Source organism: Populus trichocarpa, chromosome 1, assembly GCF_000002775.5.
Source record: "Populus trichocarpa isolate Nisqually-1 chromosome 1, P.trichocarpa_v4.1, whole genome shotgun sequence".
Lineage (NCBI taxonomy): Eukaryota > Viridiplantae > Streptophyta > Magnoliopsida > Malpighiales > Salicaceae > Populus > Populus trichocarpa.
In genome coordinates, this window is record NC_037285.2 from 39,624,582 (window position 1) to 39,645,913 (window position 21,332).

Sequence of the window (21,332 nt, forward strand, 5' to 3'; positions counted from 1 at the left end):
GAAACACTGTAAACACTAACAATTTATTCCCTATTCTTTTTTACCCTTGAAAAAAACTCTTTTGTCTAGAGGATGAGGTCATAATTGTGTTTTCAATGAGGGTATTTTGATATTCTTAAACTGACCTAGGGCAAGAGTAGTACTTGTCTTTAAAATTACATTATGAATTATCATGAATATCCTTAAAATTAATGTATTGTTTGGTGTTATTTAGGGGTAGATTTTTATTTTTACTTATAGAGTGCATAATAAAGTTATCAATATAGACTTATAAATATATATATAAAAAAAAAATTGGCCGGCTTGGATGGGTGTTTGTGTCTTATCCTTTGTATTTGCACAATAAAAATATCTCATTGCATTTGGGTTTAAGTTTGTTACTAGCTAGGTGGTTCACGCTACGCTACAGGCTTACCTTTAACTTTAAAAAAATTTGGGAACAGAACTCAAGCCTATTTAGGTCCTGCCAAGCTAGGTCCCAAGCATATATGAGTCTTGCTGCGGCCAGGACCCAAGGCTATTTTGGACCTTACCCAACCTGATCCAAGTCTAGCCTTGAGTTAGCATTAGGCCAGCAGTGCAGGATCCAAGGTTATTTGGGTCGTGTACATGGCAGGATCCAAGTTTATTTTTGGGTCCTGCAACTAATAATTTGTATGTAATTTATAAATGAAAATAAATGTAAAATTAAATGTAATTTGATAAAATTATTATTACAATACATTTAGTAAAATTAGTAAATAATATAACATTTTCTTTCAAATTCATCAATTATTTTATTAATTACAATAAAATATACTCTTATAAATTTTACTGAAAATAATAATATTTATAATACAAATCATAATATTTTTAGTATTAATTATTATAAAAATAATATTATTTATAACTCCAAAAATAATAATATTTTTTAGATTAATACTATTAATTATACTAAAAAATATATTAAGAAAAAGTATAATAATAATTTTAATATTAATTATACCAAAAAAAATAATATTAAGAAAACAAATAATAATAGTTTTGGTATCAACACTATTAATTAGACTAAAAAAATAATAATATTTTTAACACCAATGCTATCAATTATACCAAAAAAATATATTAAGAAAAAATATAATAATTATTTTAATATTAATTATACTAAAAAATAATATCAACAAAACAAACAATAATATTTTTACTATTAATACTCTAAAAATTAATTATACTAAAAAAAGAATATTAAGAAAACTAATAATAATATCTTTAATATTAATACTTGTAATTGTACTAAAAGTGTAAGCAACCCAAGCACTACATGGCACTTGGGCTGCACCCAAGAGGAAGCAGACCAAGAGCCAAGTGGCGTTGTACTGCTGGCCTGGGGTGGTGCTGCCCAAGCGTCACGTGACGCTTGGTTTGCCCGCGGCCAGCACCCAATACTATTTTGGGTCCTGCCCTGCTAGGCCCAAGGCTAGCCTTGGGCCAAGCCTGACAGTGCCCCAACCAAAGCACCACCTGGCGCTTGGACTGCAGCGCAAAGGAAGCATGTGAAGTGCCATATGGCGCTTGGGATGTCCGCCCTCAGGAGGGAACGCAAGCGTCACGTGTCCAAACATGGTTTTTTTCATAGTAATATCAGCTTTTTAAAATTTATTAATGATGATAATAATATTTATACTCTTATAAATTTTAATGAAAATAATAATATTTATAATACAAATAATAATATTTTAGTAGGAATAATATGAATTATTATAAAAATAATATTATTTATAACACCAAATATAATAATATTTTATAGACTAATACTATTAATTATACCAAAAAAAATAATATTAAGAGAACAAATAATAATAGTTTTGAGATCAAGACTAAAAAAATAATAATATTTTTAACACCAATACTATCAATTATACCAAAAAAATATATTAAGAAAAAATATAATTTTAATATTAATTATACTAAAAAAATAATATTAATAAAACAACAACAATATTTTTACTATTAATACTCTAAACATTAATTATACTAAAAAAAGAATATTTTTAATACAATTATACTAAAAGTATAGGCAGCCCAAACGCCATATGGTGCTTGGACTACATCCAAGAGAAAGGAAATCAAGTGTCACGCGGCGTTTGGGCGGCCTGCTTGTGGGCGTGGCAGCCAAAGCGCCATGTGCACTCTTGGTCTGCCCCAGCGCCTAAGGTCGGGCAGACCGAGGGCTAGGGGGCTTGCCTCCAGGCTGGCGCACCTGCCCTCCAGCCCAACCACACCCCTGCCAAACAGTATAGTTCACAGTGAAAGCACTCACAGTGCATCCACAGTGCAACACGATGCAATTCACAGTAAATTCACTCACAGTGAACAATATTTTCACGCTACAGTGAAACATTAATCAGTTTTAGTTATAGTTAATACCTTAGATCTAAGGATGTTTTTGTTATTGTACTATTGGTCTTGTCTTTTAATTTGAAAAATTAACCCAGCTTAAGAATATTTGCTATGAGTTATTTTTATATTTTTATAGTTCTTTTAAGCTAATGTTTTTTTAGATTTTATCTTTTGATTTTTATTTTATTAAAGATTAAGTTTATTATTTTTTTATATTCTTTTTACATCCTTGACTCTTATTACAATACCAATAGCCTTTTAATTAAGTTAATAATTAAATTAATAACACGATAATAGATTTTTTTTTGTTTCTTTCAAAATAGAATCGTTTCAAGGAAAGGCGCGGGTTACAGTCTATTATTTTAACTAAAAGTACTTGATCACAAGACAATCGTTTATTTATAGTTTCTTTTATATATACAGCACCATTGAAGGGCGGAGAAAGAACGCCGAATTTTTTATTTTTTTTTAATTATCTAAGTGGTGACCCACTAGTAAGAGGTTTGCTTCCTTTTAGTCTCAGGTTCAAGTCTTATGATTGCTCATATGATAGTTGTTGAAGGCTTATATAGTCGTTAACTTTAGGGCCTGTAGGATTAGTCGAGGTGTGCGCAAGTTGGCCCAAACATCCATATTAAATAAATAAATAAATAAAAAACATGGATTTTTTTTTTCTTTAACAGCCGCTGGGAACAGAAAGGTGAGCATGCATGCATCTGACTTTCCGCCTCGAGAACGAGAACACAGTGTTCTGTCTTTTTCACTTACCTAACATTTTTAGTCCCTCGAGGTTTCTTTTCGAGAAATTAGATGTCCAGTGAACAATAAAAGAAAGAAAGGAAAATGCTAGAACAAGGTGCAAGGACAGTCGTTATGAAATCCGACCCGATTAAATTTGGTAAGATTTTTTTATTTTATTCATAAATTTAAAAGATATAAAATTAATTTATAAATATTTGACCTCATTTATATGAATTGCTTTATAATTTTTTTATATAAAATATTAAAATATCAAATGTATTTTTTAATTTTTCTAGATTAATATGAATCAACCCACATGACTCAGAACCGATTCAACCTTTTAACCAAATCAACTACCAGGATTTAATTATGACCTGTTTAGGTGTGTAATTGCGGTTGTTTTTTAAAATGTTTTTCACTCAGAAAAATATCAAAATAATATTTTTTTTATTTTTTAAAAATTATTTTTTATATTAACGCATCAAAATGATCTAAAAACATAAAAAAAAATATTAATTTAAAATAAAAAAAAATAAAAAAATTAATTTTTTTCAAAATCACTTTAAAAATACAAAAACAAAACTTCCGGTAATATCTAAACCCTTTGAGGTTAAAAAAAAATTACTAGGTTTTTTGATACATAATTATAGCCCTCTACGTTTCCAATGCAAGGCTCTGGCAGGCAGGCAGGCAGGAACTGAAACTAAACTGAACTTGGATGTCCATGAAAGAAATGAAATTTATTCAGTTCAAGGAGAAGTGAAATGGTAAATTCATTGACAGCATAATGTTTTGAAACACGCTGGCGTTCATATACAGTTCAGCTACCACCGTACCCTATTGCTTCACTGACAAAATAAAGAAAAATATAGGAGCGAGCATAAATACATTAATTCTCTGCTCAATGCTTTGGTCCACTCAGGAAAAAAGACCGAGATAGAGGTATGACATTTCTAGTGTGAATTCTCAAACAATGCCTATCACTGAGTCCATGTCCATCAGTTTCACTGCAGCAAAATATATAAGAAGGCCAGTTAAAGTTGGGTGTAGAATTCAAACATATCATGAGAAAGCAAGGATCTTAAAGGTTTACCTTTTGAAGAAACTTCGAGGCTACTTCCATGTGAAAGTTTAGTTTCGGAGGGGCCAAAATAGAGATTAGACACCATGAAATTACACTACGCTCACTGCTTCGCCTTGAGTTGTTCTTATCCAGTCAAGTATATCAGAACAATCATTACGACTAACAAAATGCCTTCACCAGTAAACAAACACATTAGTGTTTTGTCCAAAAACATAAAAAAGTTTTGTCAATAGATAAATAAAAAGAGAAAACAAATGTATCTGTCCTTGTTTGTTAAACCATACCTATTTTTGGTGCGATAAGCCTTGAGTTGAAGAACCTCCCGTCTGCTAGTCATATCTTTCTTCATTCTAATTGATTCAGGCACAACAAAGCTTCCAGTTTGGTCATGGTATGCATCATAAACAAAGTTAAGCACCATTTCCTGAAAATAAAATTATCCGAAAGTTAGCACGGAGAAAAGATCCTTTCACCAATGGACTAAAAGTGTGCGGCTGCTTTACATGTAGAAACAAAATTTATTGCATTCCATCCTTCTGTACAATCTGGAAACTAGGAGTTGGATCCTCAGAAGAATAGTAAAGTAATGATCAACCATGCCAAACAATGAAAATGGTACCATTTTATGTCAATGTTCCTTCGTCTCCACTACGTTTTGCCTGGACTGACATAATTTCTCTCCCGGTTCAATTTTCTCTAGAAAAGTCCTCCATTCTGAGTTGGTCTAAGAGAATTTTGTGAAAAAATTCTTCTTACAAGATTGGAGGTCAGTTGTAATAGAGAAACAAAAATGATAACTTGACAGGGAAAACAGAATACGGTATTTGTTCTTCTTATAAGGTATTTGCACCTGGGAAGGCATATGGTGCCACTTCAGGCATTTTTAGCGTTCGAACATGGCTATATTCTGGCAAATTTGTTACCGAAAGACCTCAAGATTTTTCTTAAATAATTAGCTAACACTAATATCATGTCTTCAATGGAATGGGGGAACTTTCATAACATCCTTGACCTTGTTATAAAAGTTTTGCTAAATGATTTTGCACCAGCACCAGCGGAAAAAAGCAAATAAAAAGTTGAGGAACAAGAAAAGCTTTCAACTTATTTTTCTTTTAAAGCAAAATATCTTTCACTCAACCCCCATTCATTAGATCAAAGAATTCATGGTGTTTTCACATCGCTCCAATGAAAGGTGCACTAAGATGATAGAAAGATGCATATGACCTGTCTGCAGTGACCTTCAATTATCACAGAGAAATGTGCATGCATGTGTGTTGCTGTGGGCACACACACTCGAAGATTCGCTACATAACCAAGTTTCTCATCATGAACTCAGAAGCATGCACGCTCATAAAAAAAAAATGCACATTCATGATATAGGCAGGCATATCTAAGCCATGTAAAAGAGACTTGTACAGTACCAAACACTTAACAACTGTAAGCCAACCAACTTTTAGTTACCATTGCAAAGAGAAAACATGGCATCAAACTTGATCATACCAGAGGTTTAGAAGCATCAAGCCAATGATAGATATGCTCATTACGAAACCATGTCATTTGCCTTTTTGCAAAGTTTCTGAAAAGAAAAGGCAAAAGTTGAATAAAACAAACCATTGGATATTAGATAAGAACATCCAAAATTTGATAGAATAACACACTGACTAGGCTACACGTAAACCTTTTCTCCCTTCTGGAAGGGAATTGAATTCTTTTACAAACAGATTTTTAAACACAAACCAACTTCATATCTGATAAATTAATTAACAGATGACTTTTAAGCTACTGCCTTGATATTATTAAATCAAGTACATATTTTATCAAAGTTCCCTATCTAGGACTTGTCAAATGTCAAGTGCCTAAGGACCTTCATGATACATTCACTAATTAAATAAGCCTCGATGCTGAAGTGTTACAGACATTATTATTACTGTTTTACCCTAATAAAAGAAGAAATTCATTAGAAGACAAAGAAGAACGAATACAACAAGACAGTTAAACATCCTCCAAAGTGCATGAAAAGCTTGGATATATATATCATCCATGAGCATAAGAAAGCATGCGGAATTATTATTTCATTACTCTTCCCCTATTTTCTAATATCTCGTACTGCCTTTTCCTTTTCTCAAAAGCATCCATGACATTCATCTGAGCTCTTGTTTACCCTCTACCTCACACATGGCCCAACCTCCCCGATGTCGACTAAAGCATTTTGTTTTAAATCTTTCTACCAGTCGACATGAACATCAAATTGAATTCTACATCAAGAGTTACATAAATATCAATTTTGAAGTGGATAAATGTTACCGGGATGCTTTCTGAAATTCAGATAGAAAAGCATAAAAATCTCCAGCAGAACTACTACCCCCATCTTCTCGACACCTTAAAAGATACTCCATTGCCTGATAATGTTAAATAAAAAAAAACTGTATTATCATTCAAAATCAATATAGCAAAATATAAAGTACGATTAAGCAAAAAAACACAATCAAGTGAAAATGATTGTGAATGATGATGATCTCACACATTAAACTAAAACAGCAAGGAAAAATTTGAATTGAGCTGTACATTAATCAGAAGTGTTCTCTCTGAAAAAGAAGCAAACAAATTGATCCAAGTTTTAGCATTTGATATGATGAATACTAAGGTACCTATACATAAACAAAATTGAATGCAAATCACTGATTAAGCGAATTAGGCGAGGGAGGAAAATAGATGAGAAAACCAAGCAATTGACATGAATATCACCGACAAGAAACATCAAAACAACACAACGGCTTTCAATGATAAAATAAATCCATATAAAACAGAAATAAAAATAAATAAAAGTATTTCAATGGCATACTTGTCTGTAACCGATTGCTCGAGTTGCGGAATTGGAGTTTGGAAGAAGACCCTCATCAAGAAGCCATTTGGCTTCAGTCAAAATCCCATTGCTCCCTATAGCCAAATCAAATAAACACAAAATAAATGTCACTTAGGAGTTGACCGTGCAAAGGAAACTAATATGCATGCGAGATATAAAGTAAAAACTAAAAATAAAAATACTCCCTTCATCCAAAAATAAGTATTAACAAAAGAAAGTAATAAATATTTTCATTTGTTTTAAATTATAGTTTTTGTGATTGTCTACAAATTGAACATAGACTATATATATCCATTTATTTTTTAAAGAGGCCATTTATTTTAAGGAGTACATAAAGAAATAAGTCAGGCCATCTTATCTTAAAGCAAACATAAACATATCACATGATGTTGCATAATCATCTCTGATGCTATTCTAACTTGCATTAATAAAAGAGCAGGAAATTAAAAGGTTAACCAAATATGATATTAAGGGAATGACATTTTCCAAACTAATCAAGAGTTTTCACCAATACTTAAATCCAACCATCTGAATGCATACCACTATTGTTATTTAATTTCCAAATTGCTCAAGAAAATGTAAGTACGTTTGTCAAAGCAGGCAAGATGATGCCGGTATCTCTAGATGGTAGGCAAGGGAAAAAAAAGTTAAGCGTTCCCTAAAACTTCTTCAAACACTACCACATATATAAAGCCTAGAATGGATAAATATTATCTTTGGATTCATAAAATGGCAGTGTAAAACCTAAAATTTCTCAAGTAGTAGAGCCCTTCTACAAAAATATAATTATCTGAATCACAAAAAAAAAGAGCAAATAACATTTTATGTCAAAAAAAAAGAAACCACGTTAGATGTTAGATCATTTCCTTGTAACGGCAAATGGAAACAAATGCTGAAAACTCTAAGATCTATAAAATTAATATAATACATTTTTCTTCATACCTCAGCATCTTGGGAAATGCAGCAAAGGCCTTTTGCAGTTAGTGGTGAATCTTACATGGTGCCGGGTAGAGTGGAGGATTCTATTATTAATTATTAACTGTGATAAGTTCACAGTTTGATTGAACATCCAGATGGAAGAATTTCAAAATCTTTGATGGTACCCTACTTTGTGACTACGGAATAGGAAAGCATTCCCAGCATCTTTACAGCACAATGTTTTATGAGCTTCAAGAGTGTCTTTAGTTTCTATTCAGTCGCATTGTAATGTCTGCTTGTCTTCCCTTTTTTATTCCTGTCATCTCATTGGATCATGTCTCATTCCTCTTATTGTACTTTATATTCTTCTCTTTTTATTAGTATATTCCTTTATAGCAAATACGTGTCTATAATAGTGATGAGCTGTGATATAATCTACCTGCAACCATATCTTCACATCGGTAATCAATTGATTTATAGAGATCAAGTCTGGGGCTTGAGAGGAAAAAACAAATGAACTCGTAGTCCAAATCACCAGATGAATTCACATCAAGGGAGCTGTCTGTTAATCTTGTATCAAATTGGTCCTTGAAAGACTTGTATGGAACTTGAAAAGCAGATGGAGGAGATCCACTAGTCTGCCACACCAAGAGAAACAAAAATCAATGGAAAATACATGCACTCAATCTAGATATGCAGCCCCATAAAACACAAACAAAAAAGAAATTGTTTCCTAATATAATTAACGTAAACTGATAACAAAGAAAATAGTTTGTTCTGTGATGTTAAAAGCAACTTATCCCTGTGCCTGTTGGGAAGAGGAGTGCCTGCACTCATGTGACTAGGGAGGGGCATAAGAGATAATAGGGTGGGGGATTTCAGTGTCATGATTTCATGACAGCCAGTTACATTTTGGTTAGGGCTTCTTAAGTAATAAATGGTTTAAAAATGTTGGGATATTATTATTATTATTATTATTGTTCAAAGAGATGAAATCACTTTGTTTGTGTTGTGTAAATAGTTCCATATTATTGTGCAGTTGTTAGAATTTTCAACAATCCACATGTCCAACACCCACAATAAAAGTTGCACAACCATGACCTTGATCTAAATTCAGTTGATGTCACAAATATAGCTAGAAAACTTCACAAATTAACCTTAATTATCTCAAGGCTACGCCGCAACCGATACCAATCATTGGCAGCCAAAAACTGTGCCTGTGAATCACCTGCTTTGACCACCAACTGCACAGCTGCATCCCAGTCCTTATTCCTCTCAAGTTCTGCAAGCTCGGAATATACTTCAGATGCAATCTCTGGTGAGGCTTTAGGAACATCTGGCTTTCCATATATGAACCTAAGAATCACATTAAAGAGATAAAAGTGAAAACTAGCATCGTAAGATACTCTTGTGTGTTTTACAAGCAATATATATAATTTCATTCCATCAACCTAAAAAGGAGAGGGATAAAGGAAGGAGAGCAAAAATAAAGAAAGGAGCCCTTTTAGAGTCTTTCCAGCACAATCTAGAACATAGAGCTTTATTGCCGTACAATATAAGGAAATAGTAGAAATGATATATGCAAGGTCGTAACTATAAGGAACTGGTCAACCAACCATGCCTTGTCAGTAACAGTGTCATGTATGATATTCAAAGAAATAGCAAAGGGTTGAGAAACTTCTGTCAAAGGTATGAAAAATATGCTCCTAACTGGTTGAAAATGACCATCAAAACAAGCTTACAATCACACCATTTTCAAATCAATATAACTAGTTTTTCCTTATTTCTGTAGCTAAACATGTTGCATGTGTCCTATGAACAGTTATGCAAGATAAATAGGCTAGAAGAATTTATGTTCTTATCTTTCTTTTTTTCCTCAAAAAATTAACTGCAGAAAAGAACTGTGTTTTTATTTATGTTGATGCAAACTCATTATTGAACCATCATTGTATCATAAATTTAAATCCTGCAATGATGTGATTTTGGAAGCTTATGTAGTACGTAGTTGAGACTTTTCCTACAAGTATTCTTTTTCTCAACCAAAAAGAAGGAGGAACTTCTTTAGAAAGATTGATCATAATTATAGTTGAGTTATGCAAATAGATACCATCGCAGGTACAATCCAGTCCCACCAGTGACTATGGGAACACGACCATTTTTTAGAATATCTTGAGTTGCTTGTCTTGCATCCTCGTAAAACTGCCCAACTGAATAATCTGAAAGGACATGGTATGAGAAGAATCTTAAGGGAGGAGTTTGTATTCCATCAAAGAGCAAAATACAAATTACCATAAAAAACGATGTGCTACAATGCTTCATAGACGTGCTACAATGCTTCATAGACATCAGCTGGTCCTTCAAAAAACATACCTTCAGATGGGTGTAATATGTCAAGTAGATGGTGCCGGACTTCCTGCCAAAAAGCGTATAGTTTGAGATTACAAAAACTATTCACACCGGCTAAACTATATGTATCTGTCAAATGCCAGGTATGTTTTAATTTGCATATCAATATAAGAGGAAAGCAGCGTATTTCACCCAAAAATAAATGAGCTCTATACTGAGAAAATTGGCAAGTTTAGCAGATACAATATGGTCTTGTGAGTTTCCATGCCATTATTGCTAGATAATAATATTTCAAGGAAGGATATAAGCTTCAAGCATGAAATGAGTGCACTAGCACAAATAAAATAATTCTTGTCGATTCTCTTTCTTTTTCTATTTTCCTCCCTTGTACAATCAAGTGTTTGATAATTTTAATCACAGGAAAGCGACACATTCATATCATTTTATACATGAAATTCTGTTACCTGGTGAGAGTAATATTGCCATTTTAAGTTGCCAAGATGGTGCGCTCAAGTGCACCATTCCAAGAATATAACACGCATCAAATAACAGGTTGAGGTTGACCAAAAGCTTCACAGTTTTTCTTCCATGTAAAAAGTTTCAAAGTTATGAGATGCATATCCACCAAAATCTAAGTGAATATTTTTCTGTGCTCATGAAGAGAATTACTTGGAACATTTGCGCCAAAGCGAATTACATGATGACCTACGATTATTTTAGTGCCAGGAAAAGTGACACTGATCAACAGAAACAACAAAAAACAAAAGCATAACGTATGGAACATGAATAAAGACCTTTCGTTCACTCTCAGTAGGCTTTGCTGATCCTACATCAAGACCACGATATACCTACAGTACAAAGCAGATAAAACAGTCAATTTCAATTCACCTGAATAGAAATTTCAATACTCTGGAATTTCAAGCATAAAAAAAAGGCTGTCTAAAATAAACCCAGATAAATAAATGATCATGCCTAACTTCTTCAAAGTCCTGAGACAATTAAAACTTCTTCTTTTCATCCTACATTTCTCTTACCAACCAAAAGGCTAAATCCTCCATTCCATTTGTTTTCAGATTACTTTGTTTTCTTTTCCCAAAGAAGCAAACAAGGCAGTGATTAACCAAATAAAAGATAGAAACCATAAGAAGAGGGGGCAGCATAAGACCAAGAAGAGACCTGGACGGAGTCGGCGCTGACGATTTCACCGTTAAGGCGTTTGGCAAGCTCTAATGCGAGACGGGTCTTGCCGGATCCAGTGGGACCAGAAATCACAATTAACTTCTCTTTTTTGTTTGGTACGGGAATGGAGCATGTTGTGGTGGTGGCGAATTGGCGGCCGTGGCGACAGAAAGAGGAGGAAGAAGAGCGGAGGAGGAAGTGGAGGCAGCGTGTACGGAGGCCACACACTTCGGTCATTATCATAGTTTGGTCTATGAAGCGGTAGATTGATAATTAAAAATAGTTACAGCTATGCTTATACCTAACCAAACTGGAAACTGGTTCTCTTCTCTTCTCTTCTCTTCTGCAGTTGGGGATATTTTTGTTCTTAGATAGATAGGCTGAGGTTTAAGGTAAGAGGTTTTACTTTTAGATTTTTCATTCCTTTTTTTCTTTTGTTTTTTACGAATTTTAAATAACAGGAAAAACAAAAGGTTTTAGACTTTTTTTCTCTCTCTCTCTCTCGGTGAAGGACAAATATATATATTTTTTTGGTGAATAAATATATCTAGCACTAAGCCACTAACCCTTAAATCAAGCCTCAAGGTTTAGTTTTTATTTTTTATTTTTTTGTTTTACAATAAATATATTTTTTAAACATCTTCCTTATCACTTAAAATTATAATATTTTTTTCCCAACAACCTTAAAAATATTTTCTTTACCAATAATTTAAAAAATATTAATAATTTTTTTAAGTTTTATACAGTATTTGAGTTTAAAAAGTCAAAAACATTCTTTTAAAACTCAATTCATTTCAATAAGTTGATTTGATGATTTAGATAATTCAAAATTTAAATTCAATCAGATTTTAATAAAAATAAAAAAAATTATTTAATATAATCTAGTCAGAAACTTGAGTTAACCCACGTGTTAAAAAACCCAATTAAAATTCATTGATTTTTATTTTAAAAAAATAATATTTTTTTATTTTATATAAAATAAAAAATTAAGTTGATGAGATTAATTCAGGTCAATTAGTTGAATTTTTATTTTATTTTATCTGAAACTGTTTTCAGCTTTGCCTAAAAAGAACACCATTTGAAAAGAAAAAAGAAAATCTATAATTTGGTCCATGGCTCTCTGCATCCAAGTTTTGGAACGAAAGAAGAAGATTTCTTTACATAAACACAAGCATTTAGAAATGAACGTGCAAAGGTCCAGTGGGAATTATCCATCACTAGCGATGAAGTTGAATCGGATCGGATGTCAAAACGCTTACATATTACCATCTGAAATCTGGATTATATATAACATGAAGGAGCAGAAGAAAATGGTCAAGTCATGAGCCACCAACTTCAGCAACCACCAGGCTTGTCGTGTCCTATTTTAGGAGGAGGCTGATGTGCCACCTCTCCAAGCAGAGAAATCAAGAGTTAGCAGAGAATGGGAACGAGTTCAGAGTGGGTTACTTGTGATTTATGGTTCTTAACTTCTCATGAGGATGGCCCAGATCCTAATGCTTTTAAGCCTAAGACACTACCTAAACTGTAATCTACCAACTGGTGGTTGCATGGAGCTTTGTCGAAAAGACTTCAAGCTCAAGATACACTGTCAAATACAAAGGAAGCTGTCTCTAAAAGGAAGTAAAACGCAACCACTTCAGTTCTATTCACCCACCCTAAATGACGATCAAACCTTCACTTGATCGACGAATTCAAACCCTCTTCCCTGTAGCTTTAGCTTGTCTCCTTGTTTTAGGAACTGCGAGATTAGTCCTAGATAGTTTAAAGAGCAACCAGAGCTCTATCTTCAGGGTATATGGAAGGCAAGAAGGTGGCGAGTATAAAAAACCAGTCTTTGTTTTGCCAGAAGATCGGTTTGAGAAAGGGTGCGATGTTTTTGAAGGGCAATGGGTGTGGGACAATGTATCCCGCCCTCTTTATACAGAAGAAAGCTGCCCTTACCTGGTTAAACAGACCACCTGCCAAAGAAATGGTAGGCCTGATTCTTTCTACCAAGATTGGAGGTGGCAGCCTCATGCATGCAAATTGCCGAGGTAAGACTTTATTTTTTTTTGTGGCATTTGATGTGTTCATGTCCGCCTTTGAAACGTGCCTTGCTACTTGCCATTATTTTATGGCAGTAGAAACGCAGAAACTCCTGAGTGCTTTTTTAATTATGTTCTCTGCCGTCTCAGATTTGATCCATTAAAGCTACTGGACGTTTTGAGGGGCAAAAGGCTGATGTTTATAGGAGATTCTGTACAGAGAGGCCAATTTGAATCTATGGTCTGTATGGTGCAATCTGTAATTCCTGATGGAAAAAAATCTTTTCACCGAATTCCTCCGATGAAGATCTTCAAAGCTGAGGTACTCAATTAGCTTAAACTTTTTCCAATGTTTTCTTCAAAATATAAACAGCTAGCCATGGGGATTTTATCAGCTAAATTGAACCGTGATTACATATGATTATAACCAATAAATTCATATTTCTTTCCCACAAAATGTTTCAGGAGTATAATGCATCGATAGAGTATTATTGGGCTCCCTTCATTGTGGAATCCATTTCAGATCATGCAACAAATCATACTGTACTAAAACGGCTGGTTAATCTCGATTCCATAGCTAAACATGGAAAGAGCTGGGAAGGCGTTGACGTGTTAGTATTCGAGAGCTACGTTTGGTGGATGTACAAGCCTTTGATCAACGCTACGTAAGTATCCAGTTCTTCACGTCTTTGCTACCTGTCCAAGCACATTCTTCATTACTATAACTTCTGAACTCACGCATGGAACTAAGCAAAATTTAACTTGAATGTAACAAAAGGTTGTGGTTTTGTTTCAGACATGGATCAACAGATGACATTCAAGAATATAATGTAACCACTGCATATAAGTTAGCATTGGAAACTTGGGCAAAATGGCTAGAATCCAACATCAACTCCATCAAGCAGAAGGTGTTCTTCATGAGCATGTCTCCAACTCATTTGTGGTGAGTTACACCGTTTCCCCAGGTTAATTAAGCTTAAAGCCATCTTTGTAGTCACTGTTAAAAAGGATTAAAAGCAGACACCTCTTCTCTTCCTCTTTTTTTAATGGAGTTTGATCTAATTCTAGACTTCTCCTTTGATATATCACATTCAAAACAAAGAGAATAACAAGGTCAGAAAATGCTGAAACCAGCACTCCCATTCTAATTGTGGGTAACTGTTATCAGTTAATCTCTGTTTGCGTTGTTATTCCAAACTTTTAATCAATTCTGTTGATGGAGCTTCATTCATTTTCGGGTGAACTATAAAGTTCTGGTCCTAATGAGAGAACATAACATTCTTTTGTAGGAGTTGGGAATGGAGGCCTGGAAGCGATGAAAGCTGCTTCAATGAATCCTACCCAATTGAAGGTCCATACTGGGGCACAGGTTCAAATCTCCAGATCATGAAGATAGTTGATGATATCCTACGAGAATCGAAAATCAATGTTACTTTTTTGAATATCACCCAGTTGTCGGAATATAGAAAAGATGGCCATACAACCATCTATGGTGAACGCAAGGGAAAGCTCTTGACAAAGGAGCAAAGATCTGATCCAAAAAAATTTGCAGACTGCATCCACTGGTGTTTACCAGGGGTTCCTGATGCTTGGAATGAGATTCTCTACGCATATTTGTTACAGAATCATCAAAATTTTATGTGATTACGACAGAGGAGAGATGCAAACTTTTTGCTGAAAAAAGAAAAGAACAAAAAAACAGAAGGCAAAGACCTCTGCGAGTCATAGAGTTACATTCATGAGCTGAAAATTTAGTAATAGAGTTACATTCATGAGCTGAAAATTTAGTAATTCAATTATTTTTTCCGGTTGTTGAAAATTCTTTCCCTTAACAAGCAAGCATAGGTAACAAAGCTCAAACGTGAAGATACTATATCTAGATGAAAAATGAAAAGTAATAGCGCAAGTACTACCAAGATATTGCAATTTCATAGCAACTTGATCAGAATAGAAACTGCAGCAGCAGCAGCAGTTTGGCAGATGAGATTGGATAATGTATTATTCTATATTTTTCTATACCAAACTTGATACCCTCCAACCATTATTCACAAACCGTGGCATTGTCTTCAACTTATTAACCTGTACAAGGGGCAGGCTGGCCAATTAGCCCACTTATGTGTTGTTCACGTCTTTAGCAATTTGTTTACAGAAGCTCCCATTCAGAGTCTTGTCTCCAATTAGTTTGTGGATCCAAGGTGATGGTGGTACTAGATGACAACTCGTGCTGCATTGTATCATGGCCATCAAGGTCCCCGAACCAAATTGCAAGCTGCTCATACTCCTTGGTTAACCTCTTTTTGGAAGAGAAAGCATCTTGGATTTTTTTCTTAAAAAAGAAGAAAACCAAAAGGGCGTCAGTAGGTCTTATTATCTACAAAATTACGAAATTAAAATAAACGCACAAGATTCTAATGGAGGTTCATTTACCAAGTAACAAAATTCAAGTTGTGAACAGTAATTGGCTCAAGAAAAAATTTCAAACTGTGCTCTGTGGCTCTATGGAATTACAGTTTCTAGTGAATTCCTAGACACACAAGATTCTAATGGAGTTTCATTGACCAAGAATAACAAAATTCAAGTTGTGAACAGTAATTGTCTCAAGAAAAATTAACTGTGCTCTGTGTGAAATTACAGTTTCTAGTGAATTCCTAGCCTCTTATTCACACTCGCAAGATGGTGGAATTTAATTAAAACATAACAGAAAGATTGCCAAACTAGAAAGTTAAAAGTTACAAAGATATAGCTCATATTTGCAAACTAGATACAGTAGAAGTAACTAGCCCACGTTTGACCAGCCAATGAAAATTTATGTGTCATTATTTTTTGAAGCACTTTACATTTAGGAATGTAGTGGCTCCTTTTCTTTTATTCTCCTCTCATGTTTGAAAAATTATCAATTGCATAACTGCAAATAAATTCTTCCTTTACTTGGAAAATATATGCACAGCTCCAAATATACCCCCCCCCCAAAAAAAAAAAAGGATGCACAGCCACCAATCCACATGCGTGCATGGTGCATATACACAGAGAGAGAGAGAGTAAAACCTTGTATGATCTGAGTCTACGATTTCTACGAGAGACTTCATAGAGAAAGCTATTGTCAACAATGACACAACTTTCATCAAGCTTCACATTCTCAGACAAATCAATGTTTTCCATTTCAGATTCTGTCAAATCTTCTATAGCAGAGTCATCCGAGCATCCTGCACGTGCTTCTAGAAATCAGTAAAAAGATACACTTGCAAGTTTCAGCTTATGCAACAGATATTCACATGCAAAAAAAGGATCAGCTATGGATGGTTCTTGTTTGGAAGCTCATGTTTTGTTAACAAGAAATGATAAAAAACAGTCACCAAGAAACAAGCAGGTTCAAACTCACAAGTCGTGAAAGGATAATTATATCCTTACCTGTGATATTATAAATGTGTTCTCTTATTAGAAAGAATGAATAACTTCCAGAAAGCCATGCCTAAGGTGTATGGTTATTTAACACCTCAATACTAGTCATTGAAAGGGGAACCATGAATAAGATATAGCATGTACATGTCAAAGCCATGTAGTCATATACATGGAAATCTTACTATGCACAGGACATACCATACATTCTAAACATACTGAACATAAGGAGGCAGTTTGCAATAGCTTAAATAATGCTTAGAGATTACTGCATTCTTCTGATAATCAGGCTGTTCCAATTAAATGTAGAATAGTTTTCATTGATTATGTTAATATGCATATTTCTTTTAGCTGAAACCATCCATTCAAATTATTAGTCGGAGGATGCATTCAAACAGTACCTCATTCCCGTATTCAATAATAGTTCAGAGATGACAATTAGGCTGATATTCTAACTTACCATAAGAAGACAACAATTTAAAACTAATTCGTTATAGATAGGCCACAAAGCAATTTTATTGAATGTTTTACATCTCAAGGGCTAATGATGATAGCTATAACTTTTTACCAATAACACTACTAGAATATAGACATGTGTTGATCTTTATTTTCTGATATTATCTCAAAGCGAACCAGACAAGTTTCATCAGCTTTTATTTTTTTCAGAACACACACCCAGACACAGAGATTGTATGAATTTCAAATCAAACCCATATCTGAAGATAATTAGCCATCAAGATATTACAAGACAGCTTCACATAATTAATTCAAAGCAAAGCAGGAGCTTTCTCTAGAATTTGTTTTATTATATTTCTGATATTAGGGTTAATCAATCTAGGGTCATGTGATTAGAATGTTACTTTTAAAAGTATCTTCTTTATAGGCTATGTAGTTTTAGTTAGGGACTAAGACTAGGAATCCTTTTCCTACAAGGATGTAGGGCTTAAGCTAATATAAATAGGCTGCTAGGGTTACTTTTGTAGTAGTTTTTTGTTATTTTATCAATCTATTCAGATTTTAGAGATTTATTATCAACCCTAAACCTTAATTATCTTGTTCCAACTTCAATTTAGCTTAATTTTAACCATTATGCTGCTGTAATTTCTGTTTTCTACTGTTTTCCTCTTCCCGCACTACATCATAAAGGCATGGCTAAAATGATTTTAGAGTGTTTTTTCAACCAAAATATGATTCTTCGAAGATACGAGCCTGGCTGAAATGATTCTATAGTCTTTTTCTACCAAAATATGATCCCTAAATAAAATTGAGTTACCAACCTATTGATACCAAAGACAGCACACTGTTGGAGGAGGCAAGCCCCATCTCTGCTCCATTGATCTTACATGAAACAGTTGGAGCAGATGTAGAAGACGAGAGCACAACAGAACTATCAGAATGAGATGATGTAGAAGACAGAAGCATTTTGGAGCTGTCAGAATCATGGCCAGCCACATCAAAAGGATTACCGCAAGAGATTAATTTGGTGGTGATGTTATCAAGTGGGTTCCCAGGCAAACAATGAGATTCCTTGAATATGGAACAGCTGGGGGATACAATTTCCATCTCCACTGCTTCTTTTTCAGAAGATACAACTGAAAAGGACATCTGAGAAGAAGAAACAATCACATTAGCAGAGTAGGAGTCACCTGCAGAGCTATCACATACAGTTCCCACATCTTGAGGGCACTGGAACGCCTCACCAGGAACTGAAGTAACAGGTGAAACCTTATCCAGAAACCCACATGCATTTTCACTACTAAAATCAGGAAATTCGCTGGATGCTTCAAAAGGTTCTTTATCTCCATGAGTAATAGATTCCAACTCCTCAGGTCCACAGGAATTCTCCTTTACTGAATTTTCTTCAGTGCTCACATCAGAAGTCTCAGTTGTAACATCGTCAACTCCAAGAGCTGACTCAGATTCTGCCCCTTCAATTGTTTCTTCAGAATTGCCAGTGATAGTCAATTGATTTGCAACCTGAAGCTCCCAGACGTCCTTGCCTAGTTGCTTTGTCATAGGATCATGATCACCAAGCTCCGCAGGTGAATGCTTTGCCCGAGAAGCATACTCATGATCATCCTCGATGCCAATCACAGTTTTAATAATATAGGCACCAATGGTAGCTGCTGCTGGAGCTTCACATTTTGCAGGATCCACCAAAGGAGGGATTAAATCATGGACAGCGTCAGAATAGATTTTTTTCATGTTCTCACCCACAGAGTGCACCTGATTTTCAACGAATTTAAATGCATCCTGTACATAAAAGAAGAAGTAAAAGTATAAGAAATGGCCAAATCATGTTTGTGCTGTGGATGCATGCAGGGATATGCCGGCCCATGGGACAGTTTAAAGTAAATATGTAACAGCTAAAAATATCGATGATGCATGAATGAGAAGTTGCAACAACCAAATAAAATATGGCTATTGATTTCAATCAATGAAAATGACAGAAAATGTGAAAAAAAGCCTGTCTTAACTCATGCTAAAGAGAAGAAAACAGAAAGAAAAAAATGATACCTTATTCACAACATTATCCACTTCATGGCACATAGTTTCAAACTTCTGGTAAATGTTTCCAGCCCAGGCCATACCTTTAGATCTTAAATCCATTATGTATTCGATTCTAGAAGACAGTGTTCAAACACTGCAAGATATTAATTCCTGGCTCAGGACAGGACAGTAGCCTAAACCTGCAGAGATGAATATGTCAACACTTGCATGACTTGGATAGATAGAATGTCTTAAAGTGAGAATATCAATATCACAAATCAGAGAAACTATCTGAAAGCTAAAGATCACATAGAAACCCAACTCAACTTGTTAAACATTTCAAAAACTGAAGACAAATTTGTAAGAAGTTTTTCTTCAATAAGATTATGGGTTGCAGTATTTTAAGTGAATTGACTGAAGAGATGGAGACAGTTGGGACATGTCGTTTTGAAAGTACATAAATTCACTCCAAAGTTGTCCTAAAGACAAGTCCCTAAAATAAGATTAACCAGAATGGAGTCATGTAATAATGACCTACCTAAGTTATCTTCTTTGGCTCACTTGCAAAACTTGCTTTATTGGCATGGTGGTAAAAAAACATATCCACTATAAGAAATAGGACTAACACTTGAAAGAAAGGAAGCACGACATGTCAATCAGGTAATTTGTTTTTTAATTTTTTTATACCAAATTCACATGCATATGATGCAAGTTACAATAAACATCAAACTTTAAATAAAACCTACTGATCCTCATGCGAATTTTCAAAATTGACCAAACATGCAGTGACTTCGAAAGTGCCATGGAGGAGAGCAGAATACAGACAGCGGAAATTTTATTCAGATTGAATTTTCAATCAATTTGCTTTGTCTCAACAATCCAATTAAATCATTTTCTTTTCTTCTTCAAAACAAAAATTATAATTATGGTTGAGATTTTTGCTTTGCCCCAATCTCAGTGGATATATAACCAACAAAGAAGACAACAGAACTGAACAACAGGATGCATTGCAGCTAATACACACACACACACACACACACACACAAATTCTGATTAAGAGTAAAGATTGAAACTTTGAGCTGGGTTTATCAATCAAAAAAGCTTTTCAGGTTAGAATACTAGGTTTCTCAATCAAAATCAGGACCCCATATCCTTGAAACAATGAAAAACAGGGAGAAAAACACTAGCAAATAAAGATACTCCACCCCAATTAAGAGATGCAGCCAAGCAAAACATAGCCAAAACACATGCATTCATAATTCGACACAAAAACAACCATCTAAACAGAGCATCACAATCACAACAATCATCAAAAGACATCAACTAAAGACATGATGTCAAAGACAAACCTCACTCACTCACTCATTCATAAATTAAACCAAAATTATACCCTCGAAACAAGACATTAAGCCCATAATTTTTTTTAAAAAAAAGTATCTTCTAACCGGAAACAAGGAAAGACGGCCGGGGGTTGTGGTGATGATGATCGCGGGTTGCGAGAACACTAGCAGCAGCAGTATTTTTTGAAAAAACAGAGGGTTTTAGACTTTCTAGTGGTTTTGCTGTTGTAAAGTTGGCCTTTTATAAGAGTTCAAACCACGACGTCGTTTTCTAATGAATATTCATTCGGTGTCCTAAATAACCCAAACTTCTAAACCGACTTAGAGATTGGCTCGTAGTTTGATAGAAATATATTTTAAAGTAGTTTTTATTAAAAAATATATTAAAAAATAATTTAAATTAATTTTTTATAAAAATATATATAGTTAAACTGTGACGACAAGCGGGGTTTGGGTTGTCCTCGCTTAATTGCATCAAGTGAATTATTGTGCTCGGAAACAGAGCAGAATGGGCAGCTGCAGGCTGCAGCGCAAGGTTGTCAAAAACGTTTTTTTAACACGACACGGAA

The 21,332-nt window shown here is 34.3% G+C and overlaps 3 protein-coding genes across 3 annotated transcripts; 1 reads left to right on the forward strand and 2 right to left on the reverse strand.

The window, feature by feature from the left end:
• Positions 1-3,841: 3,841 nt before the first annotated feature.
• On the reverse strand, positions 3,842-11,939 carry LOC7459107 (tRNA dimethylallyltransferase 9). The gene is made up of 12 exons (XM_002300385.4): positions 11,508-11,939; positions 11,126-11,179; positions 10,356-10,398; positions 10,093-10,201; positions 9,143-9,341; positions 8,425-8,623; positions 7,047-7,141; positions 6,509-6,603; positions 5,705-5,780; positions 4,489-4,628; positions 4,214-4,375; positions 3,842-4,127 (listed from the first exon to the last, which is right to left on the reverse strand). Exons 1-11 carry the CDS (start codon positions 11,751-11,753, stop codon positions 4,294-4,296), a joined length of 1,338 nt encoding a protein of 445 aa, XP_002300421.4. The 5' UTR covers positions 11,754-11,939; the 3' UTR covers positions 3,842-4,127; positions 4,214-4,293.
• Positions 11,940-13,056: 1,117 nt separating this feature from the next.
• On the forward strand, positions 13,057-15,589 carry LOC7459108 (protein trichome birefringence-like 31). The gene is made up of 5 exons (XM_002298873.4): positions 13,057-13,546; positions 13,688-13,859; positions 14,003-14,202; positions 14,334-14,480; positions 14,827-15,589. Exons 1-5 carry the CDS (start codon positions 13,173-13,175, stop codon positions 15,179-15,181), a joined length of 1,248 nt encoding a protein of 415 aa, XP_002298909.1. The 5' UTR covers positions 13,057-13,172; the 3' UTR covers positions 15,182-15,589.
• LOC7491346 (uncharacterized) lies at positions 15,301-21,017 on the reverse strand. Its single transcript, XM_002300386.4, has 5 exons — positions 20,869-21,017; positions 19,451-19,623; positions 18,211-19,186; positions 16,583-16,740; positions 15,301-15,863 (listed from the first exon to the last, which is right to left on the reverse strand). Exons 2-5 carry the CDS (start codon positions 19,541-19,543, stop codon positions 15,681-15,683), a joined length of 1,410 nt encoding a protein of 469 aa, XP_002300422.2. The 5' UTR covers positions 19,544-19,623; positions 20,869-21,017; the 3' UTR covers positions 15,301-15,680.
• Positions 21,018-21,332: the final 315 nt, after the last annotated feature.